Source organism: Ictalurus furcatus, chromosome 5, assembly GCF_023375685.1.
Source record: "Ictalurus furcatus strain D&B chromosome 5, Billie_1.0, whole genome shotgun sequence".
NCBI classification, from domain to species: Eukaryota; Metazoa; Chordata; class Actinopteri; order Siluriformes; family Ictaluridae; genus Ictalurus; species Ictalurus furcatus.
The window spans coordinates 19,803,576-19,826,525 of record NC_071259.1 but is presented as its reverse complement, the minus strand read 5'-3'; the positions used below and the strand labels follow the sequence as shown (position 1 = coordinate 19,826,525).

General features: G+C 38.4%; 1 protein-coding gene across 1 annotated transcript in view; it reads left to right on the top strand.

The window, feature by feature from the left end:
* magixa (MAGI family member, X-linked a) overlaps window positions 1-22,950 on the top strand; it is a 69,455-nt gene that overhangs the window by 5,976 nt on the left and 40,529 nt on the right. The window contains exons 2-3 of the mRNA XM_053625072.1: window positions 1,173-1,289; window positions 10,485-10,604. Coding sequence (XP_053481047.1) covers window positions 1,173-1,289; window positions 10,485-10,604 — 237 coding nt within the window. The remainder of the gene's footprint in view (window positions 1-1,172; window positions 1,290-10,484; window positions 10,605-22,950) is intronic.

Genomic DNA, 22,950 nt, shown 5'->3' with positions numbered 1-22,950 from the left:
TGATGCAGGGAAGCAGCTGAATTTGAGTTCTTATCCACTGAGTGTTGGATTCAAACAGCGCTATTAGTTTGTTGATTTTCCTATGTGGTTTACTGTAGACTAAATTGTTTCACTTGCTGAAAAGTGCCATCACTTGCTGTCGCTGATTTTGTGGGGTATACCCCACACACACACACACACACACACACATATATATATATATATATATATATATATATATATATATATATATATTTATTACTAGGGGTATACCCTATTGTCCTGGTGTGAAATTCCCCCATTGGCCTTTCTCCATCATGGCCCCCTAATAATTCCCATCCCTGATGTTATTTTTTGTGCATATATGGGCATATGTGACATTATATATGCACATACTTGTGAATGTGACTTACTGTTGTCAGTCAGGGGTGTACTGAATTTACAGTCACTGAAAAAATTGGCCAAAAATGACATTCAGTTGTCTGCCAAGTGAGTAAATATGGCTTATGAAAGAAAAGAAAAAAAGGTTACACTGTTTCCAGTTTTTAACATAAAATACAACATGTCAATATACAGGTAACATTTTACAAATAATTTCAGGAGTAATCGTCATAATTTAAAATACTGGGTGAGAAGGCACTTTTTCTATGCTCTACTGCACCAGACATTCAACCTGTACCGGTGGTATCCAGTGCCTGGTACCAGTGCCTAACTCTGAAAAAGTTACATTTCTGGGCTGGTTTACTGTAAACTGGGTTGAGTGAGTTCTAAACCACTACTTGCACTGAAAACCACAAATTCAGTGTAGCAATTCTGAATTTATAGGTCATCTTAATATCTGGCCAATTACAGTTTTGCTTTACACATGTGCCATTTTAACTCATGTATACACGTCACATTTTCTGGCACTACTTGTTCCATTATTGAATGTCCAATGATAAAATGTTTAGCATCATGTGCTGGCTGTACCTTTTCAGTGATAAGTGGTGGCCTTCTTTCAAAAATTCTTTTCAAAAGGAAAGTAAATGAATAGAATTTGTGCATTTGATGCAAAAATCATGCTGGTTTTTTATGTCAGTAGGAAGCATCATTTTGGTGCATCGAAACTTTGAATAATTATTAGGTGAGATATTGAGTGTGGTTTGAGTTTCAGATGTCATTGGTGATGATTATTACTGTATACTTTTTCCTAGGCTCCACTCTGTGTAAAGACCTGAGATTATATTTAAGCAAGTGCTTCACACCTGGATCCATGGACAGCCAACTGCAACAGGTCATACGGGAGAACCTTTACCTGCGCGCTGTGCCCTGTGAGTGTGACTCACACATTCATACGTTTATTTTATAGCTGACATATACACAAATATTTACATATGCATCAGTAGAAATTAGTGTATGGCAGAGTGTTGTCACATTTTACCTATCGTGTAGACCGGGTACGGCACGAGACCCATCTACTTGGTGGCAGCTCATGAAAGGAACAGTGGCATGCTCCTTCCCTCCGTAGTGCTAGGGTCTTCTCCTTGGGCAAGAGAGAATAACCTTTGGGGCCCACTTACGAGAGTTACAGTTTTCTAGATTATACCTTTTACACATGCTTTTCCATCTAGATGTGCTAATACCATCCTTCATCTCTCTGTAAGGATGCAGAGTAAAATAGATCCTCAGTATCCCAATACTTTTCGCAAAGAGCGATATGTTTGTCGTAAGTTTAGACCCATGTCGGTGGAGGAAGAGATCCTGGTGCCTGGGAGATATGGTTTGCTGCGGCTGCCACCGTTTCAACACTGTACTTTGGCTCATACTTCACCTAGATGGGAGGTTGCAATGGCCCACTCCAATCAATCGGCTGGTCAAGACATGCTCTGAGAGTTCTGCGATAGCTTCTAACAACTTCTAACTTTACAGAGTCCCCAGTAAGCACTGTCCAAGGGTCAATCGAGTGGATAGAGTGGGTTATAATCTGCTTTAACTGCTCAAGTATATCATTCTTATAGCCCTGATGCATAATCTACTGGAATTCCATGGCGGTGTGCAACCTGTTTTTTGGGCTCCAAGGTGGGTGGGGAATAAGGATGATGAAACAAAAAACTTAAAATATGGCTTCAAAATACACTTCCAAAAAGCGGTTTCTAGACTTGGATGCAGAATGCATCTTAGAGAGTAAATGTTTATTCATGCCAAATATTGAAGAGTGGACAAGGTTTATAACCCTTGAAGCAGTATCACCAGTTTTACCAGTCACTAAACTTTCTCCATTTGCTATACATAAGGGTATCACAGGAATAGCAGGAACAGTGAAAGAAGTGAAAACGTTATGATCCTGACAAATTCTAGTTGAATGCTGTAAAAAGGCAAATGCAGAGAATTTATTACTCGCCACAGTACAAGCTGGAGTTCAAATAAAGACATCACCTCATCCAACATTAAACTACTGCAAAGGAGTGATCAGCACTAAAGAATTGGATGATGTAGATGAAGATGAAATTAACTGTGAGCTCAAAACCCAAGGAGTAGTAAATGTGAAACGGATAACAATCAAAAGAGAGGAATGAGTTATCAAAACTTGTACATACATCCTCACTTTTAATAAGCCCAAATCGGATATTTGAGTGTCACGGTGGATTTATTTGTGCCCAACCCACTGCGATGTTTTAAATATCAAAAATATGGACATGAGTCAAATAGTTGCAAAAATAAAAGCATCTGTTGCAAGTGTGGTGAAGAAGACCACAACATGGAGAGCTGCCAAAAACCACCCAAATGCTGTAACTGTACAGGAGACCATTCGGCTGCATCAAAAGAATGTCCTACATGGTTAAGGAGAGGGAAATACAGAGAATCAGATGCACAAAGATCATCAGTTACCCCGAGGCAAGGAGAATGGTGGACGTTGTCCCTCCTTCTACACTGAATAAAACATATGCCTCCGTTGTCAAGAAATCTGTGAAGTCCATGGAATGCCAGACAGACTTCACCTGGATGTACAAAGATAAACCTCAAAATGTTAACAGCAATAAATCTATCCCAAGGACCAAGAATACAAGAACACAAAGTGAATCTATCACAATCAACTCTCAGCCTAATCCGAACTTGGTTTTCTGAACAGAAAAATCAAACTTCAAATATTAATAGAAGAAGATTAAGTTTTTCGCAAGCAAAAGACTAAATGGCAAAGACAAAACAAACCAAAGATGTTGAAATGAAAGAAAGGGATAAAAAAAATTTTCCCAAAAGGAAAACTCGGGGGAAATATTCCTGTTTTTCCTATGTGAGAATGGAAAATATTTTTATCCAGTGGAACTGTTGTGGACCTTGTTTGCAGACATTTTGCAGAGTTGCAATGTTTAGTTACAGTTCTCAATCCTCTTGGGTTTTGTCTTCAGGAGACAAAACTACCACCAGATTTTACCTTCTCTTTTAAAAAGGTTTACAACTTTAAATACTTTTGGTCCTACTAATAGACAGACGTTTGGTGGCACAGCTATTTTAATCAGAAATGATGTGATTCATAGTTGCATCATTGTGAACAGTAATTTACTGTACCGGTAACAGCAGTGCGTTTAAACCTGCAGAGAACCATTACAGTATGTTCCATATACATCCCACTGAACCTTACTGTTACACACAAGGACCTGGATGGCCTAGTAGCCCAACTTCCTTCTCCATATATACTCATGGGAGACTTTAATAGTCACTCTATGGGGAAATACCCACTGTGACACCAAAGGAAAGAGGATAGAAGAATTCCTAATCACGCCTTATGTATTTTAAATGATGGATCCAGCACTTACCTACACCCAGGGCATGGAACATACTCGGCAATTGACCTAACAATTTGTGAACCTGAATTATTTTTACACCTTTCATGGAAAGCTCTAAAAATACCAAGATGGCAGTTTAAAAAAGTTAACTGGTATCATTTTCAAACGCTTTGCTATAAAAGGTTTAATGAAGCTTCTGAAGATGATCCAGATGCTATTAAACATTTCACCAGTACACTCCTCTCCATAGCAAATGATACCGTTTCAAACACACATCCAAACACAAAATGGTTTGATGATAAATGCAAGATGGCTATAAAAGTATGGAAGAAGGCTGAAAGATTATTCTTCAGAAGGCCTACAAGTGAAAATCTTGTTAAGGGTAAAATAAGTAGGGAACAAGCTCGAAGAATAATAAATGAAGCTAAGTGGAAAAGTTGGAGACAATTTGTATCTGGTCTGACATCAAGTACCTCAACAAAAAAGGTCTGGAATCTGATTCTCAGGATGAAGAGAACGAATGATGGAGCTCAAATTCAGCACATCAAATATCAAGACACTATTCTAACTTCAAAACTAGAGATTGCAAATACCCTAGCAAACACCTTTGAAAAGAACTCCTCCATTGGAAATTGCTTCAATACCTTCCAAGTTTTCCTAGCACAGGACGAAAAGAAAGGGATCAATTTTTCATCTAATAATAAGGAATCTTATAATCAACTGTTCACAATGGAAGAATTGACACGAGCCATAAACAGAGCACGTGATACAGCAGTAGGACCAGATGATATCCACTACCAGTTTTTAAAAATTTTGCCTCACATTGTCCTGTCTTTACTGCTAAAACTTTTTAACTTAATTTGAATATCAGGGAATATTTCACTCTCTTGGAAAGAAGTAATAATCATTCCCATCCCAAAAGCAGGAAAAGATCATCATGACCCCAACAATTACTGCAAAATAGCCCTTACAAGTTGCTTATGCAAAACCATGGAGAGAATGGTTAATGAACGTCTAGTATGGATCCTGGAATCGCAACATCTCTTAAGTAAAATTCAGTGTGGCTTCAGAAAAGGAAAAAGTACTGTCGTTCATCTCATCAGCCTTGAAATCTACATACGAGATGCATGCAGTGGCAGTCTTTTTCGACTTGGAGAAAGCTTATGACACCACTTGGAATTTCTGTATTTTAAAGGATTTATATCAACTTGGTTTTAGAGGACACTTACCCATTTTTATTGCTAATTTTTTGTGAAACAGACATTTTAAAGTCGGAGTAAGTAATACCCTATCTGACCCACATAAACAAGAACTAGGAGTACCTCAAGGAAGCATTCTATCAGTTACACCTTTTAGTATCAAAATCAACAGCATCGCAAAAGCCATCGGGCCGGATATCCATTGCAGTCTTTATGTGGATGACATTGGCATTTGCTACAGAGGCAAATACATGAATAACATTGAACAGAAAATCCAGCTAACAATTAACAGCATGCAGTCCTGGTCAGTATTAAATGGGTTAAAATTTTCAAAGAACAAAACTTGTTTGTATATGCATTTTTGCCAGCTACGCTCTCTCTATCTTGATCCAGAGATATTCATGATGGATGGTGAACAGACCAGAGTGGTTTAGGAAACCAAATTCCTTGGAATAACTCTGGACAGTAAACTGAGCTTTATCCCCCACATAAAGATTTTAAAAGATAAATGTCTTAAAGCCATGAACATTTTAAAGGTTTTATCTAAAACAATCGTATATCTGACCCTTGGGCACAGTACATCATCAAGGCATATGACTGGCTTTAGGGGCCTTCAGAACGTCACCAACTCGGTTTGTATGTAGAAGCAAATGAACTTTCTCTGGAGAACAGATGCCTCAAACTAGCCCTACAATATACAACAAAGCTGAAGACCAACAAAGAAAACCCAGCTTACCGTCCTGTTTTCTCAACCCCGTCTTCAAACCTATACGAACAAAAACCAAGACACATCTGACCTTTTGGACTATGGATCAAACCACATTTACAAAATCTCAAAGTAGATCTGAGTATACTGGAACAGATACACTTCTGTTTTAATCCCCCCGTGGAACTTTAAAAAAACAAAAAAAAACAAACCCAAAATAATTTCAGACCTAACAAGAAACAAAAAATCTGAAACCCACCCAAATGACTTTCAACAACTCCTCTACATTAGAGAAATATATACATCACATGCCCTTATATATACAGATGGATCACAATCTGAAGACCATGTATCATCTGCATTTGTGATCAGTCATAGACCTAGAATATCCATCCCCAACCACAGCTCAATTTTTACAGCAGAGGCAAACGCTATCGTCTTAGAGCTGGACTTCATAAAGACTATGCAGCAGAAAAACTTTCTGATAATTACAGATTCAAAATGATGTCTTCAAGCAATGCCATCCCTAAAAAAGGATCACCCAATGCTTGTAAATAATATTCTTTGCAAATTGTTGGATCTGGAGGCCCAAAATTATAATATCTACTTCTGCTGGGGCCCGGGACACACTGGAATCTCGGGAAACGAAGAAGCAGACACTGCTGCAAAAGAAGCATTACAGCGGATTTCAAAAAGTGTCCAATACGTCCCACTGACCTAAAACCCATAATAAACTCCTATATTAATAAATGGCAAACTGAGTGGGACCAGTGCACCATGAACAAACTCCATGAAATCAGCCCTATTGTTTGCAAAAGAAACCTGTCTCTGTTTTTAAATCACTGGGACCATCTACACCAGGATGACACAAGTTTTTAATATTAGGAGAAGACTCACCAACATGTACCTTCTGCCAGAATCTATTATCCTTGAAACATATTTTGTTAGACTGTACTGGTCTTAACCCTGTGAGAAACCTTTTTTTATTCAGTCAACACGCTGGAAGAAATTTGTAACGAAGTCAAACCTAATGCAATTTTAGAGTTTTTAGGAAAAAAAGATTTTTAAAAACTTTATATAAAGTACGTTAGACATTTCTCACCATGAAAATAGCCATAGAAGCTGGCATGGCATTAAAAGAATATAAAAACAACAACAAAACTATTGTGTAGAATACGCCTCCATACTGCACCACATAGCATTATAAAGCATTATGAACTTACATACACACACACACACACACACATATATACACACACACACACATATATACATTATATATATAATATAAATTTAATATAAATTCAAATCCATTTACATTTCAAATGTATGTTTTGAACCATTAAAAAACAGTCACTTTATTATCACTAATGCTCTGTTTAACCCAGACCGTACACTACTCCTGTGTCTTGGATTTAAGAAATGATAAAACCACTAAGCTGCAATTGGTTGATGGTTGTTTTGGGGGTGGGGTTTATTGAAAGATTTTTGTATTGGAATGGCACAACACATTAAGCCTTTATCCACTGTATTGTTTATGGATGCATAGTGTGCTAGACTGGGCAATATGACAATATAATAGCAATGTTGTGATAAATTATGTCACAGTATACTTTTCAAAGATATCACAGATATCCTCAGTACTTTGTCATTTTCTAGAGAGTATCACCTATATTAATAGGCACTGTATCAAAGAGGATCAGATGTTATATGTGTGTGTGTGTGTGTGTGTGTGTGTGTGTGTGTGTGTGTGAGTGTAAATTCTGGCCTTTTTTTTCTTCAAATTGAAATGTTGAGCTCCATGGCTCCTTCCTCAGATAACCGTTTTACAGAAATTGCATTCTGGTGACTCTGATATATTAAAATCATAAAATTTAACCACAGCAAATTAGTGTTTACATTAAGCATATTTGCTACTACAAAGACTATCAACTTAATTTATATGTAATTCCATTCAGGCACAATGGCTCTGAAAGGCTGATATTGTTTCTGTAGATGTGGCCTGTTGCTTAGAGAAACAGAATTTACCTGAATAAATAAAACATTAAAATAGATGGTGCCAATCCAGTGGACTGACTTTGACACTGAACACAAAGTGATTTTTCCTCTATTGATTAGATCACTGCTAGCTTCAGGCAATGAAAAATTAAAAAATTGCCCTGGAAATGGAGAAGCACAAGAGACTTTTCATCTCAGGAGGATAGTAGATGAGGGGGGGAAGGAAAGCCTGGAGCTTGTGATGGGTGACATGAATGATCATCACTATTTCTCCCTAAACCAAAAGATCTGTTTGTTATACCTTAAATCATTCATTTGGATTGCCCATAATTGTACATTTTTTGTACTATTCTCAAACAGAATCTGAGATTTGAACACTTTCAGCTGGAAAAGTTGGCTTTTAAATGTCTTAGCAAATAGAGAACAACACTGTACAGCATTGAAAGTATTTATATTTGACACCAGGAATGCTAATAATTCATCGACGATCGAGTCCTTGTCATTAATAATTTAATCAATAAAACTAAACGATGGTCGATTTGAGTAAGGTCATCATTAGAGTGTGTAGTTTTGAGGTGCTTGCTGGCTCGTGCGCAAAACACGTGCAGCAGACACACGAGGAAAAATGAAGCCGAGTGCGCCGTAGTTACATTTGGGATCATTTTAGTTTAAATGGCGACAATAGTTAATCGCAAACATTGTGATTGTGTTTTAAAATACAATATATTACAATACAATACAACACAATTCATTACCCCACATGTAAAACCAAATGTGCAGTGGAAGCTCTGCTTTTGACCTGTATGCTGTTCTAGCACTAGTACTGTTCATGAGTTATTCACCTTTCCAGGGGGGATTTTAGTTATAATTCAATTGTAATTAGGAATATATTCAATGTAGGGCTGCAAATAACGATTATTTTCATAATCGATTAATCGGCTGATATATTATTATTTTTTCTCCTTCGATTAATCAATTTGGGGGTAGAACAAACAAACTTTCAGTACCATTTTCCCCTGTTTATTTAAAATTAAATCCACAAATTGAGTCAGTGTTAGAAATATAAACTTCAGACTATGGTAAATTGTAAACGGTAAATGACTAAAACTTTACATTAACACAATTGCATTATTTTTTACACCAAAAAAAAGCACTAATAATTAAACTACAATCCTAAATTAATAATAGTGAGAATTTATCACTGCACCTTATGGTTTCTGTTACTCACTGCCTTTGTTTTTACTTATGTTTACTTTGATCGTACCGTTTTAATTTGACATTACAGATCTAACTCGCGCAACACTGTTTATCACCACGTCTACATTGCGACTGAGGAGCAACGCGGCCTCGTTGCTAACACATCACTTCTGTTTTAATAAACCACAGAATTTGCACTGCACGCATGCAAATACAGCATATAATGACAATAAACTTGAATTAAACTAAACCTTTTAAGCAACTCGCACCGGTTTCCATAACCTCTTGTACACAGTGGAGCATTTTGGATATAAACATAAGTTTGTGCTTGTGCATCATTGTCGTGCTTCCATGCTAGCAGGTTTGTTAGCAGGTTGCAGTCTTCTTTGCGGCATTTAATATACAATTCTCCCCTGACTTAGAGGACTTGGAGGTCGCACACTTTTTTCTGCAGTCACTTGACGATTACTCCTCCGTCTGATGGTGACTGGAGTCATGTTGGGTATAAAAGTTAACGATGACATAAACAGTAAACTGAAGAAATGCATTGTCATTGACTCTGGGTATCTGCTAAAGCTAGCGTCATCATATTATGTGCGTATGATGTCATGTGCCATCGACTAGGAAGCGGCTTATACTTCTGGTTAGTAAAAAAACGCTAGTGTTCCATTTGAGACGATACTACCGTTCTAAAATTCATAGACGGTAGAGTACATAATGCATAGTGTAAGTGTATAGTACATCATTTGGGACACAGCTTTGGTCTGTACTCTCCAATGCGTGTTTTCGGAACTGAAGTAACGCAATGAGTAAACGTACCCCGTGCTGCACGCAGACCACCTAATCCATAATGAGATTCGTTGACAACGATTTTCATAATAGATTATTATTGATTTTAACGATTAAGTTGTTGCAGCTCTAGTTCAATTCAGTTCCATTTTTATTTGCACAGTGCATTAAACAGTGGACATTGTCACAAACCCTGTCCAGGGTGTATCCCACCTTGTGCCTGATGCTCCCTGGGATAGGCTCCAGGTTCCCCGTGACCCTGAAAAGGAGAAAGCGGTAGAAGATGGATGGATGCATGGATGGATGGATGGATGGACATTGTCACAAAGCAGCTTTACAGAAATATACAAATTCCAGATATAAACTTTACATTTATACATTTATTCCTAATGAGAAAGACATAGGCGATGGTGGGAAGGAATAACTCCCTGGGACAATATGATGAACAAACCTTGAGAGGAACTAGACTCTATAGGGTGACAACGAATACTGCGATTATAAATAATTCCCTTCTATAATTGTGCACTATATGTCAAGAAGTGCAGTTGTGTAACCAGGAAATTCATAAGCGTTTACTGTTCACTGATGGAGACTTGAGTTGAAAACTGTTCGTACAGTATCAATTGTAGTCCAAAGTAATCTTCATGGTTTTTAAGTGATACCATCCACAAACTGTATATATTCATTGAATCTATTTTGAGACCTTTTTTTGTTGCCAGGAGCGTTAACATTGTTGTCAGTCACATTTTTTGGCTAGATAATGAATATGCAGGTTATTCATGAAGTATAATATAGTACAGTTTACCTCAATTTAAATCTCTGTATTGATTATGGTGTGTATACGTGATGTAGGTACCACCAGGCAGCCGCGGGACGGGGAGATCTCCGGAGTGGACTACAACTTCGTCTCAATTGAGGAGTTCTTCTCTCTGGAGGAATCAGGAGCTCTGCTTGAGAGCGGCAAGTTCAAAGGTCAGGATCAGCACACGTATACATCTATCAGAATACAAATGCATTACATTTTTACAAATTAACATTCTGGGACGTGTGTTCACTGAATCATTACATCCCATATAGCTGTTTGTCATTCAAAGTAGGTTTTGAATAGATTGCTGAGTGAAGGAAATATTTAATGCTTGAGCAATGCTGTATTCATGTAAACACATCATGCTAAATTACTATTTTTGTCTCATTCTGTAGAACCTGTACATGGCAAATAACCTTTGTACATTACTAAGTGCAACCTTGGCTGATATTTGCTGTTATGTGTTATTTGGCTGATTTTGCCCGAGCCAGTATTTTGCTAATATGCTACAGTGACTCTTAGGCGTTTTCAGACCTGGAGATCTGTGCTTTGTTCCGAAACAGGGACTTAAATTGTTAGTGTTGTATTTTATCCTTGGCTTGGTTTGCTTTCACAAAGCAATGTTTCAAAGCATACCAAAATGTGTTTATGCGAGTAACATGTGAGTAAACTTCTCTCATTGGTCAGAGTGTGGACCAATATATGTTCTGGGGTTCCGCCCATAACAGTCATCCATCAAGATGGATAGACAGCAGCTCAGTGAGCTTATTGTGATGTTCTTTTTAGCTGTAGTTATGATAATTGATCGGTTTGAGCAGAAATCAAAGTCTCATGTTTCAGGCAAATTTGTCTTTTTCATCCCCAGAACTCCCAGTCCTGCGTAATCTCGAACTATAATGTTCTGTTGGCTGAGGGTTGTTGTAAATTTATTTATTTTTTTAAATAATTTTTTATTATTTTATTTTTTTATAACACTTTTGAGACGCTCGCTAGACACCTTGTAAACCTCAAGTTGTTCAGAAATATGTACAACAGACCAAATGTCAATGAGAAATTTTACCTCATCTTTGGTCCAAGTGCGATTCATGTTGCGAGCCATTAGCAAAACAAGCATTCTTTTTACGTAACACAGTTTCCATCATGCATTGCTATACAGGTTGGTTCTTTCGCAGTCGGACCGATTATTCTGGTGCGGATCGGAGCGCGATCGCGGTGTTCATCTAAGTATGTCTAAACCAACCGAACCAAGGGGAAAAAAACAAGTTCAGAAACAGGTTCTGAAACAAACGCTCCAAACGAACCATGTGTGAAAAATAAATGCTCAATAATTCTCTTCATAGTTAAAGGTTCTAGGTTTCTAAAGCAGTTGCACCTTGGACATTATCTGTATGGGGAAACTTCTGTTTCGGGGTTCCACACATCACCTTTAAAGCTTCCACCAGAGAGAAAACCTGTAAAATCCTTTAGGTTGTTTGAATTGATTTATTTATTTATTTTTAAGTGAATCAGTTCCAGAAATGTGCCTCAAAAAGATATTATTTATGTGTAGTTTTGTATTATGGAGCAGAACACAAAGTTGCTTGAAAGCAGACATTTTGGACAGAAGTCCTTCATTAGCTATGCAAGCAAAATGCACCACGAACAAAATCACAAAACCGAGATGTGCTTTTATAGATTTTCGTACTGCTGATACAGTAACTTCGATTCCTTATATCTGATATCTTCACCAGTTCTGTCTTCCTCATCCTTTTTTTTTTATCAACAGACAGTTAAGGCAGATAATGAAACCAATGAAACTGAAGTCAGTCACAAGTATTTTCATTGTGATTTCAGTATCTATGATGTGTAAAGTCAGCATGTGTTATGAGAAGAATTTCCAATCTTCATTAGTTGTAGGCTTGAGATATATACTATTTTGAGGATGATTGCATACTGTATAAATGCCAGGCTTTATTCAATTTTGACAGATTTTTTTTTCTTAGCTATGTTAAAATCAGAAAATAACATTTTTACTTTGTATAAAGATTTAAATTGTTATTTAAGAGACCCAAACGTGGGTTACAGTTGTAGCTGTTGTCCACATTCTCAATGCGAGGTATTATCATCGCCGCTGGCTGCTGGCCGAGTCGAATCCCAGCGTCAGGTCATTTTTGTTGTCCTTTTTTGTCAGGCACTTGATCAATCATTGCCTGGTGTCCCTCTGCTGACTAAAATAAAGGTTAAACATTGTTATTGATATTGGTACGCTTAAAAGTATCTAAATGACTAGCATTGTATTACTTTAAGGTGTATATTAACTGACAGGGCTGTGATTTAATTGTCTGTTTGTTTGCATACAATTTATGATTCTATGCAATGCACTGGACTCTGGAGAAGTTTCAGGATCCGTGTGGAGGAGGTGTTTATTTACAAAGACAGGACAGACAAATACAACCCAAATCTGAGTCATAGAACAGGCAAGGGTCAAACAGTGAATATCTAACCATAATCCAAAGGGTCTATACATGGTAATGGCAATCAGATTAATACAAGGCTTAGATCTCACACCAAAAATGGGAATGGCATGACTTTGTTTTGTAGCAAGCGCTGGGCTTATATATGCTAAATCCAGGAAGCGGAGACATAGAACTATGCTAGTATTCTGGTTATTGCAACCTCTGCTGGAAGGGATGGGTAATGTCCTGGACACTCTTAGTGTGTTTATACAAAAAAAAAAAAAAAAAATTTTTTTAGAGACACATTTCAGTTTGACATCCTACAATTTTTAGGCGGCCCCAGTACAACTGTGAGATCCCAGTCTGGGCTCTCAAGGGACCATGTCAGAGAAAGGTACCTCACGCTCTTCAAAAAGGTTGTGACAGTTTTGTGAGCCCCCAATGAGATGCCATCCATGGTGCTGTGAAGCACTGAAATGGCTGCCACATACACGTTCAACATAGACAGGCCCATTACTCTGTCCAGAAATTCCTGCAGAAGGGCTAGTACCCTAGGAACCAGGCAGCACACTGGATCCAGATGATGGCATGCACATTATTCACGGTATTCAACCTGCACTTCACTCTGTCGGGCCAAGCCCAGTCTGTGGCCTGATTTGCTCAATTCTTTGCAGTGAGGGCAGAGTCACTGCTAGAGGAGGGAAATGCAAACAGTATACAGTAATGCAGACGTTGGCTACTGAACCAACCCAGTGGACCCATTGGGCACAGTGCGTAATGATAATGAGTCTTTTATTGGTCTCACATACATTACAGCACAGTGAAATTCTTTTCTTCGCATATCCCAGCATGTCAGGAAGTTGGGGTCAGAGCAGCCATGATGCAGCGCCCCTGACGCAGAGAGGGTTAACGGCCTTGTCGTTAACGGCCTTCCCAACAGTGGCAGCTTGGCAGTGCTGGGGCTTGAACACCCGACCTTCCGATCAGTAACCCAGAGCCTTAACTGTCAAGCCACCATTGCCCCTGTTTTTACTATGTACTGTGAGTAAATCTGGTATTGGCAAAAAGTGTGCCCTGCCAAACTTTTTCCAGATCTGGGACACCACTTCTGGGTGCCGGAGCCATTCTCCATGTGTGTATGCGTTGTCTTGTGGCACCACGTTGTTCCTAAACCAGTGAGGGAGGCATCTGTCAAGACTAACTTTAATGGGACAGCACTCCCAGGTGGACCCCATTCATGAGAAAAGCCTTGTGTCTCCAGCAAGCTAGTGCGTGCGCTACTATTGCTGAGATGAGGACATGTCTCTGTCTGTAGTATTTGGCATTTAGCCCTAGGCTGATAACCCACTTCTAAAATGTCCTTAAATCCAACAGGCTCATGAGAACTACTGTTGCAGTTGCAGTTAGCAATCCTTCAGCAGGAGCTGGTACTGCACATACAGTAGCGACCTGCCCAAATACGACTGCCAAATGTGATGATGTCTCCCACACACTGGGGTGACGGGAACAAGAAATTCACCTATTATTAGCTAGCTAGCACCAGAGCTGGGGTTTTAGTGTCTCTCTGCTCTCACGGGGCCACAAACTGAGTTTACCTACTCCATGCAGTTCACAAGTGTGTAAACTCAGTTATTTTGTTTGCTAGCTAGCCATTATTGACAAAGGTCTTGTGTGGAACAGCACGTCCCTACCTCAACACTCTCCTTGAAGTTTATGTTCCCTCATGCAACCTGCGATCGACGCCTGGTAGTGCCTACTCAGCAAGGCATGAGGTCCCTTTCCAGAACCTTCAAACTGACTGTCCCTTATTAGTGGAATGAACTTCCAACCTCAATCCGGACCACAGAATCTATCACTATGTTCAAAAAACAGCTAAAGACCCCCCACCTCTTTTCCGTGAGCACTTACCTAACCTCTAACTTCTCCTAGTAGAGATGTTTGTACTGAAAAGCTAAACTGCAACTGCTATTCATCACTGTGCAGAGGAGAAAAGAGGCTTTTCTCTGTAATCCCTGTTTCAATTCCCTCTGCTCTTCTGCTGTCTCTCACTACTTTTTCACTGCTGAAATCAAAAGCCACTGCTTTCAGAACGCTACTGCTTTCAGAGAGAGAAAGCTCGTCTCTGGCAGGCTTTGACTCAAAGCCGTAATCAAAGCAATATTTTAATGGCGGAAGTAACATTTTAATTATTTATTTATTTATTTATTTAAAAATAAAATTCACGAAAATTACGAACATTCTACAGAAAATCCTATAGGATTGCGGGGCGTGTCTTGGTTTGAGCATTGAAGAGTTAAATGCAGCTGGAGCTTTGCTTTGCCTCTGATCTATAGCATGTTTAATATGACTCCAGTGTGTTGCCTTGAACATTTTAACACTTAGGGGGATTAATGCATACAGATTGAGATTTATAAAAGTAAATTAATATATATATATATATATAATATATATATATATATTAATACAGGCCGCCCACTTCCACCAAAAATACACCAGTTACCAACCGTGTTTAATTTAATTCGGAAATTTAATCCCGTGCTGCAAGAAATCTGATTGAGAGAGCTGCTGGAATGCAGACTTATAATAAGCCTTCCTGTTTTGGGGTTTACACACACAAAAAAAACCATGTTGATATTAAACAAGAGATATTTACTTGCCCAGTAAACACCAGCTATTTACCACATGCTTCCCTGCTACTACCTGCAGTTTACACACAAACAAATGCAGATATTAAACACCAGATATTTAGCCATACCTGCCCAATAAACACCAGCTACTTATGACGAGTTTCCTGCTACTACCTGCAGTGTAAATGGAAAAACTTGTAGAAATTAAACACCAGATACTTACCCATATGCAACAGCAGTTACTTACCTCAGACTTCCCTGATTCTACCTGTGTTTTATATAGAAAAAGATGTTGGTATTAAACACCAGATATTTACCAAACCTACACATTAAACACAGGCTACTTACTACATGCTTCTTTGGTATTAACTGTGGTTTGCAATAAAAATAAAAACAGACATTTAGATCGTAAAGACGAGATATTTACCCATTTCTATCCATTTAACATTGCGTGCTTACCACTTGATGTTAACACCATACTTTTACCCGTACTTAACATTAAACAGCAGTTAGTTAGCCTGCAGTGCAAGTAGATAAACGTATATAATATACACAGGATATTTATCACTAAACTCAGCCATTAATCACCAGATAATTGCCACATACTTCCCTGCTATTACTAAAGGTTTACACACAAAAAAGAATAGATATTAAACACCAGATATTTATTCATACTCGCCCATTAAACACCAACTACTTTCCACATGCCTCCCTGCTGCTACCTGCAGTATACACTCAAACATGTAGATATTAAACACCGGATATTTACCCATACCTACCCAATAAACACCATCTACTTACCACACGCTTCCCTGCTACTACCGGGGGTTTGGGCAAAATAAAAACCAATGCGTACATATTAAACATCAGATACTTATCAATACATATCCAATAAACAGCAGTTACTTACCACCCACTTCCCTCCATGAAATAGTTTCATGTTGTCATAATGGTACATAAACTCGACGTGTTTGATCAGAATATTTGCATGCTAATCAGTTAGCCTCATAGCTGGAAGCTGTACAGTAATTCATCTTTCATTTATTTTCATGCCATGTCCCTTTTTTGTGCTGTGCGAGAACGTGATGGAACTTTGATGTGGCATCATACAGGCACTCTCTCTGCCGTCACGATTCAACAATCCGCTCATCTATTACTAACCAGTGTTTTCTTTACATTTTGCCATTGCCGCACTGCCCTGTGCGTTTTGTGTAATTCTATGCAATTCTCCTCTTTGTGACTTTTAGATGAATATCATAGTAGCCATTTTAGAGAGAGTTTTTTCGTTTTGTTTTGTTTCTTGTTTTTTATTTGCGGTTTGAAAAATTTTTGGGACACTTCCAGAACATTGTTATTGGCTGTCTTTGGTCGCAGTGGCACTAAATCAACTGTTAGTAAGTATGTAGAATTGTGTTCTAAGACAATGAGCTCAACTTACATTCATACAATGTAAAGCTGGCTTTAATAGGACTCAGTACTGTATTTGGGCAACCTGTATGCAAAGGAATGCCTTGCATTTTGAATATTTCAACCTTGATTTTTGCTGTTGTTCTTGTGTTCCTACAACTCTAAAAGTTCGTACATTCCCTCCCCACCACTGGCAAAAGTTCTGCCCATTTCAAACCCATTTTTTTGATCCTATGGAATGAGATAATTCAATCACCAAAATCAACTTAAACCATGTTCTGGTTGTAGGTACCTGTCACATGGTCTGCTGACTTCTGTGTGTACCTGGTCTTATTTTGAGTAGCATCTAATTTTTTAGGGATGAACCACATGTTTGGCAACCAAAATGTAAGTGAAATTTTACCGAACAATGACGTTTTTCATGCCGCGATCAAATAGCACCCAGCGTAGAGTGAGAGGTGCGCACACCCTTTATAAATGCAGCAAACATGTCGGCAGTGTGAAAGCATTGCTCTCTTGGAGGCTGTGAACACACGATTTGGGCAGGCGGACTCCGAACCCCTGTACTGCATCGCAACTTTACTTGATCCACGATATAAAGACACGCGAGAAATGATCCAGTCCGAGTTGGATTTGGGAAAGCCGCTTGGTGATGGAGACAGTCAGGGGACGCACAGCGCAGGAGATGAGGGAGACAGCACAAAGAGAAAAAGGGCCGTACTACAAATGAGCCATGCACAGCCTCGATGTCCGACATGTTCGATGAGATCCTCCAAGAGAATAATCCAAATGCAACACAGAGACAAGCTCAACCGCTCAACAGTTAGATGGTTATCTCTCAGAAGTCCCTATCCCCGGGAGCAATAATCCTCTCGGATATTCGACGACCAATCAAGGCCGCTTTCCCGACCTGGCACAGATGGCACACAGGTTGGCTACTTGTAGGGATGGCAAAGCAATGAACGATTTTATTTCTGTTTTGGTAACACTTTATAATAAGTTTCCATTTGTTAACATTAGTTAACATGAACTAAGAATGAAAAATACATCTAAAGCATTTACTAATCTTAGTTAATGTTAATTTCAACATTTACTAATACAGTATTAAAATCAAAAGTTGTATCTCTTAACATTAGGTAATGCACTTTTACTAGCACGAACTAACAATGAACAATTGTATTTTTGTTAAACTTACATTAACAAAGGTTGATAAATACTGTAACAAATGTATTGCTCATTGTTAGTTAATGTTAGTTAATGCATTAAATAACGTAAACTAATGGAACCTTATTGTAAAGTGTTACCTATATTTTTTTATTATGTATTTTGTACTATTTTCAGTGTGGGGGAAAATAGTAGGCCTACACCGGTTCATCATTTCATTATCTTCATTATATTAGCAACTGTCCAAAAAACGGCTATATGTAAATATTTAAATATTTAACGATTCTGATCATAGGTACGTGTCTGTTCCATGCACAAGCACCGACAGCGAGAGACTGTTTAGCACTGCATCTCATGTCATCGATGAGAAGAAGAACCGACTTTCATATGAGAAAGCAGAGAAGCTACTTTCCATAAAGAAGAACCTGCCACTTTTTCCTGAAGAAGTAGGCTAAGTAGGATTATGTCTAGGACGATTATTCATATGTTGTGGGTCCATGCAATTTTTTGCGCTCATTTTAATGCACTTTTTTGTTGTAGGTGTACAGAGAATGAATAGGCTTTTCAAGAAGGGGGGCTCAAAGATGGCCAAATAAAAATATTTCTATTTTACTCATTAATTTATTTTAAGTTATATTGTGCTTTATATTGTGCTTTATTGGTATAATGTCTGCTGGAATGTTAAAAAAAATGCATCCCTATCATTTTTGTATGTGGCTGTAATCCATGAACTGTGGTTGCCGTGACAACATCCCTATTGTAGTCCATCAATTTAAAGACTCCCAGTGTTTAATCACTCCTGACCAGTTCATGTTAGTATCCCCAGCCTTTGCTTTCAACATCCTGTTTGTGTTTATTGTCCCAGGAGCAAGCAGGCCTTTCTTTTTTAGCCTGTTGAGCAATGGAATGCTGGTGAAGTACAATTCTGTACCCATAAGTAGAACTTCGCCACCTTTCATAACAGCTAAGTCACCTATGCCAAGGGTTTTGTCAGGGTTACCCTAAGGCAATGTTGTTGCATCCTCATAGATTAAAAAAAAAAATCAAGGACTGGGTTTGGTGTAGCAAGAATTCAGTCATTTATATCAACATGTTAGCAACATTATAATAAATATATCTTCACCAGTTTATTATGGTCTTGGCATCTTTAGGCAGGCTTTTTTTTTTTTACAAAGGTTTCTTTAAAATTAGCATCTTTCCATAATCTGTCGCTTTTGTTCCTCATTAGCAATTAGAATTAGTAATCGCAGCAATTACATCCAATTTGTTAACAAAAACGTAGGTTATTTCTCAACACTTTCCCTTGGGGTCCACATATGCCGGTACAGCAAAAGGTTGAATGCTGCATGCTTGAAGCTTAGTCTTGACCTCTTAGGTGGCGTGCGCTCCTCAAAGTGCTGTAACATATTCCATACGTTTCATACTTTACTAACCTGCTGGTGGTTATATGGTTCCGCTGCTTGGAGAGTCAACCAGTTCTCATACGGAAAAGCCATGTTTCCAGGCCTCCAGGGACAAACTGAGTGCACTGTCCAATAAACGTTGACTTTTTTTTTTCTTTCTTTCTTTTTTCTGTGCAAAATTCACCCGTCCAACAAACCGTTCACTCCCAGTGAAGCTCTGCGTCTGAGGGGACTCGGGTGGCGCGTTAAAAGCCTGTTGCCCAGTGAGTGTTTTATCTTATGTCCCATTAAATCAGCGAGTGCACAAACACCTCACACAATACCTGACACCCGAGCTTCAATAGTTGTGTATTAGCACTGGGTCAGGAGCTTCAAAAGAGATTTTCATGCAGGCTGCATTGTTCACCAGAAAGAGTTGATCTGATACTGCAGTGAGAGATTTGATCCTTTGATTCGCTTAAATATTGAATTCGACCAAGAATACTTTAGCAAACATTTCATTGCCACTTTTTAATGAAATTTTAGGAGAAGCCGGGCTTCCCATGTAGTCTTACAGCATTCATCTGTGCTACTCATTTACACTCTCATTGCTTTCATTTTATTTTTTTAAAATATATTTGTGGATTTCACTAATGTATTATTTGCTTCTGCAGTCACACTTCTAAAATTTTTCTTTTGCTTCTGACCTTTTGGCATATTTAAAAAAATTTATTTTTTACAGGGAGTGGGTCTTAGATAGAAGCCGTTCCCCTTAAAGTCTCTATAGTGTGCTGTAAAAATGAGTCCTAAAACCCGGAAATGAGTTAGCATTTTAGCACTTCCCGGTTCCATCGTCCCGAAATCAGTGGGTTTTTGGTTGAATGTGTGAAATAAGGTCTGTGGTAAACACAAGCTCAAGATATTTTCACGTTTTGTTCTACGACATAAAATACATCGGTATACATCAGCCGGGTTCACGCTGTACGATTTTAGTCACGATTTGGTCGTCTGAGACAAATTTTGAGAAGCCTTAGAGAGTCCTATAATCCTAGGCCAAAATCTGTTGCCTTTGATCGCTAGTTCAACGTGTTCACCGGCAGATGATCTAATCTTTCCTCCGATTAAATTCTGGCAGTCTCAGAAGATTTGAGACTCTACAAGTCTTCTCGCATGCCTCTTGACCGTCGTACAGTCGAACATTAATGACATTTACATCTACATTTATTCACTTAGCAGACGCTTTTATCCAAAGGGACTTACAAATGAGGAAATACAAGCAAAGCGACATATCAAGCGGAGAACAATACAAGTAGTGCTACCATACAAGATTTATAATTGAATTCTAGAGAAGCAAAGTGCGCAGAGTCGACGTGTAAGAGTCAGAGTACGTTGTTTTTGTTTTGTTTTTTTAAATAATGTGGGGTTGGCGTTTTAGGGGTTAGTTACATGCTCACATGGAGGTGGTGAGTCTTTAGCTGTTTTTTAAATATAGTGACAGGTTCTGCTGTCTGGAATGAGGTTGGAAGTTCATTCCACGACTGAGGGACAGTTAGTTTGAAGGTGCTGGATAGGGACCTTGAGCCACGCTGAGTAGGAACTACTAAGCTTCGGTTGTTAACCGACAACTGAGATCCTACTGTATGACATGGCTTACAGCGGGGATCGTGTTCGTACACTCTGACAAGCAACAGTCGCAAAGGACTATTAACAATCGCACAGTGTGCACCCGGCTTAATACCTCACTCGCGATTTTGTTAAGCTTTTACGTGTCTTGAAAAAGGCGGTTGCTAACAAGTGGCAAAAATGGACTACAGAGGTTGTCGGGGACATTAAACGTCATCCCGTTGAACAGGAAAACTCATCTACTACAGCCTCGTTATGTTTATACTCGCACTCTTGCAAACTATTCCAGCTAGAAATTTCCAACTTGTAGATTTATCAATTTATAGTATTTTCCAATAGTGTTTTTTGTTTCGAAATGTAGTGCTATAAAGCATCATGGCGGTGACGTTGAAGTCATGCGACCCTGGTGTAGTTTGTTTATAGCCTAACTTTTTTGCTTTTTTCTTCTGGAAATTGTATTTAGGCTTCAAAATTCATAATAGTTGTGTTCATTTGTGAAGATTATCTTGATGAACAAAATGTGTAAGAATCATAAACAGTTAAGAGTTTATTTTCTGCAATAATCCAAAAACTAATGAAAAAATCCTATTGGCTTTTTGTCGAGGGAACCAGGGTGATGCTAACTTCCTGGTTAGCCTACAAAAATATGACACTTTTTTTGCTGCACTCTTTCGGTCAACTGATTTTGGACTGGGAGGTGCTCTGAAAGTTAGCCACGCCCACGCTATTAACCACGGTGGAACAAACAGGGTTAAGCGCTCAGCAGGAGGTAAACTGTAATGTAGTTGCATTTCATTAAAAGTTGACAATAATATGAGTAGCTACTGGATTGTTTGTAGATGCATTCTGCATTCACACACAGTTCTTAATCATACAAGTGTCTTCATTCTATCCAGTTGAGTAGCAGTTTAACGTTAACAGCTAACGTTAGCTCGAGGCTGAAGTTGGCTTCTTATTAATACTGTAGCTATAAACATATAAAGACCTAGATGCACCTAGAAACACGTCATTGGCTAAGTAAGATCTGCCATCTTGTGGCTGTATCTGGCCCTGAAAAGACAGCACTTTATTTTGTTAGCACACATTAGCACTGCAGTTTTACGCTGTCATTTGAGTAATAGAAAATGTTTGTTTTTTTGTTTGTTTGTTTGTTTACTTTTGCTGCAATGTAATTAATGTAGTTTTTGCACTAATAAGCATTTACTAGACAGCCATCAGCAGGAGTGTCTATTAATGACATTATTATTAATGACATGACTTCCGTGCTGACAAGTTTGTGTTGTTAACATGTGAAAATAAAGACAGTCGACTGTGGGGAAAATGTTTTGTTTTGGGGTTTTTTTGGAGTTGAACATGACCGTTTTTGTGTTATTGTGCCCATCACATGACTGGGATATGCTGCTTCATCTTGAGCCCAGGTTTTATATCGTATAAACAGAACAGACAGACATTCAAGGAGAGGTGCAACTTACAGTTCTCCATGTAGTCTGAGATTCAGGATTTTCCCTTCATTTTAATCAGATCCGAAATAACTAGTAACTTGCTGCTTGAGTAGACTTCTCATTGACTACGTTTACGTGGACAACAATAATCTAATTATTGACCTTATTCTGTATGACAATATTATGATTAAGGTGTTTACATGAGTTGCTTTTAGAATATTCCTTTCATGTTCCCGTCGATTAACAGCACACGTCATTACGTCCCCACGTCATGCCATCCGACGTTCCCGCCAGAATTTCACGTATCGACATACAGTTGGTCTTCGTTATGGTACCGTATACAGTTTTGGATGTTTCATTTTTAATTTTATGAAAGCTTCAAGTGCAGTTAATTATTAGTCATGCTATACGTGAAAATAAACGACTGCTTGAA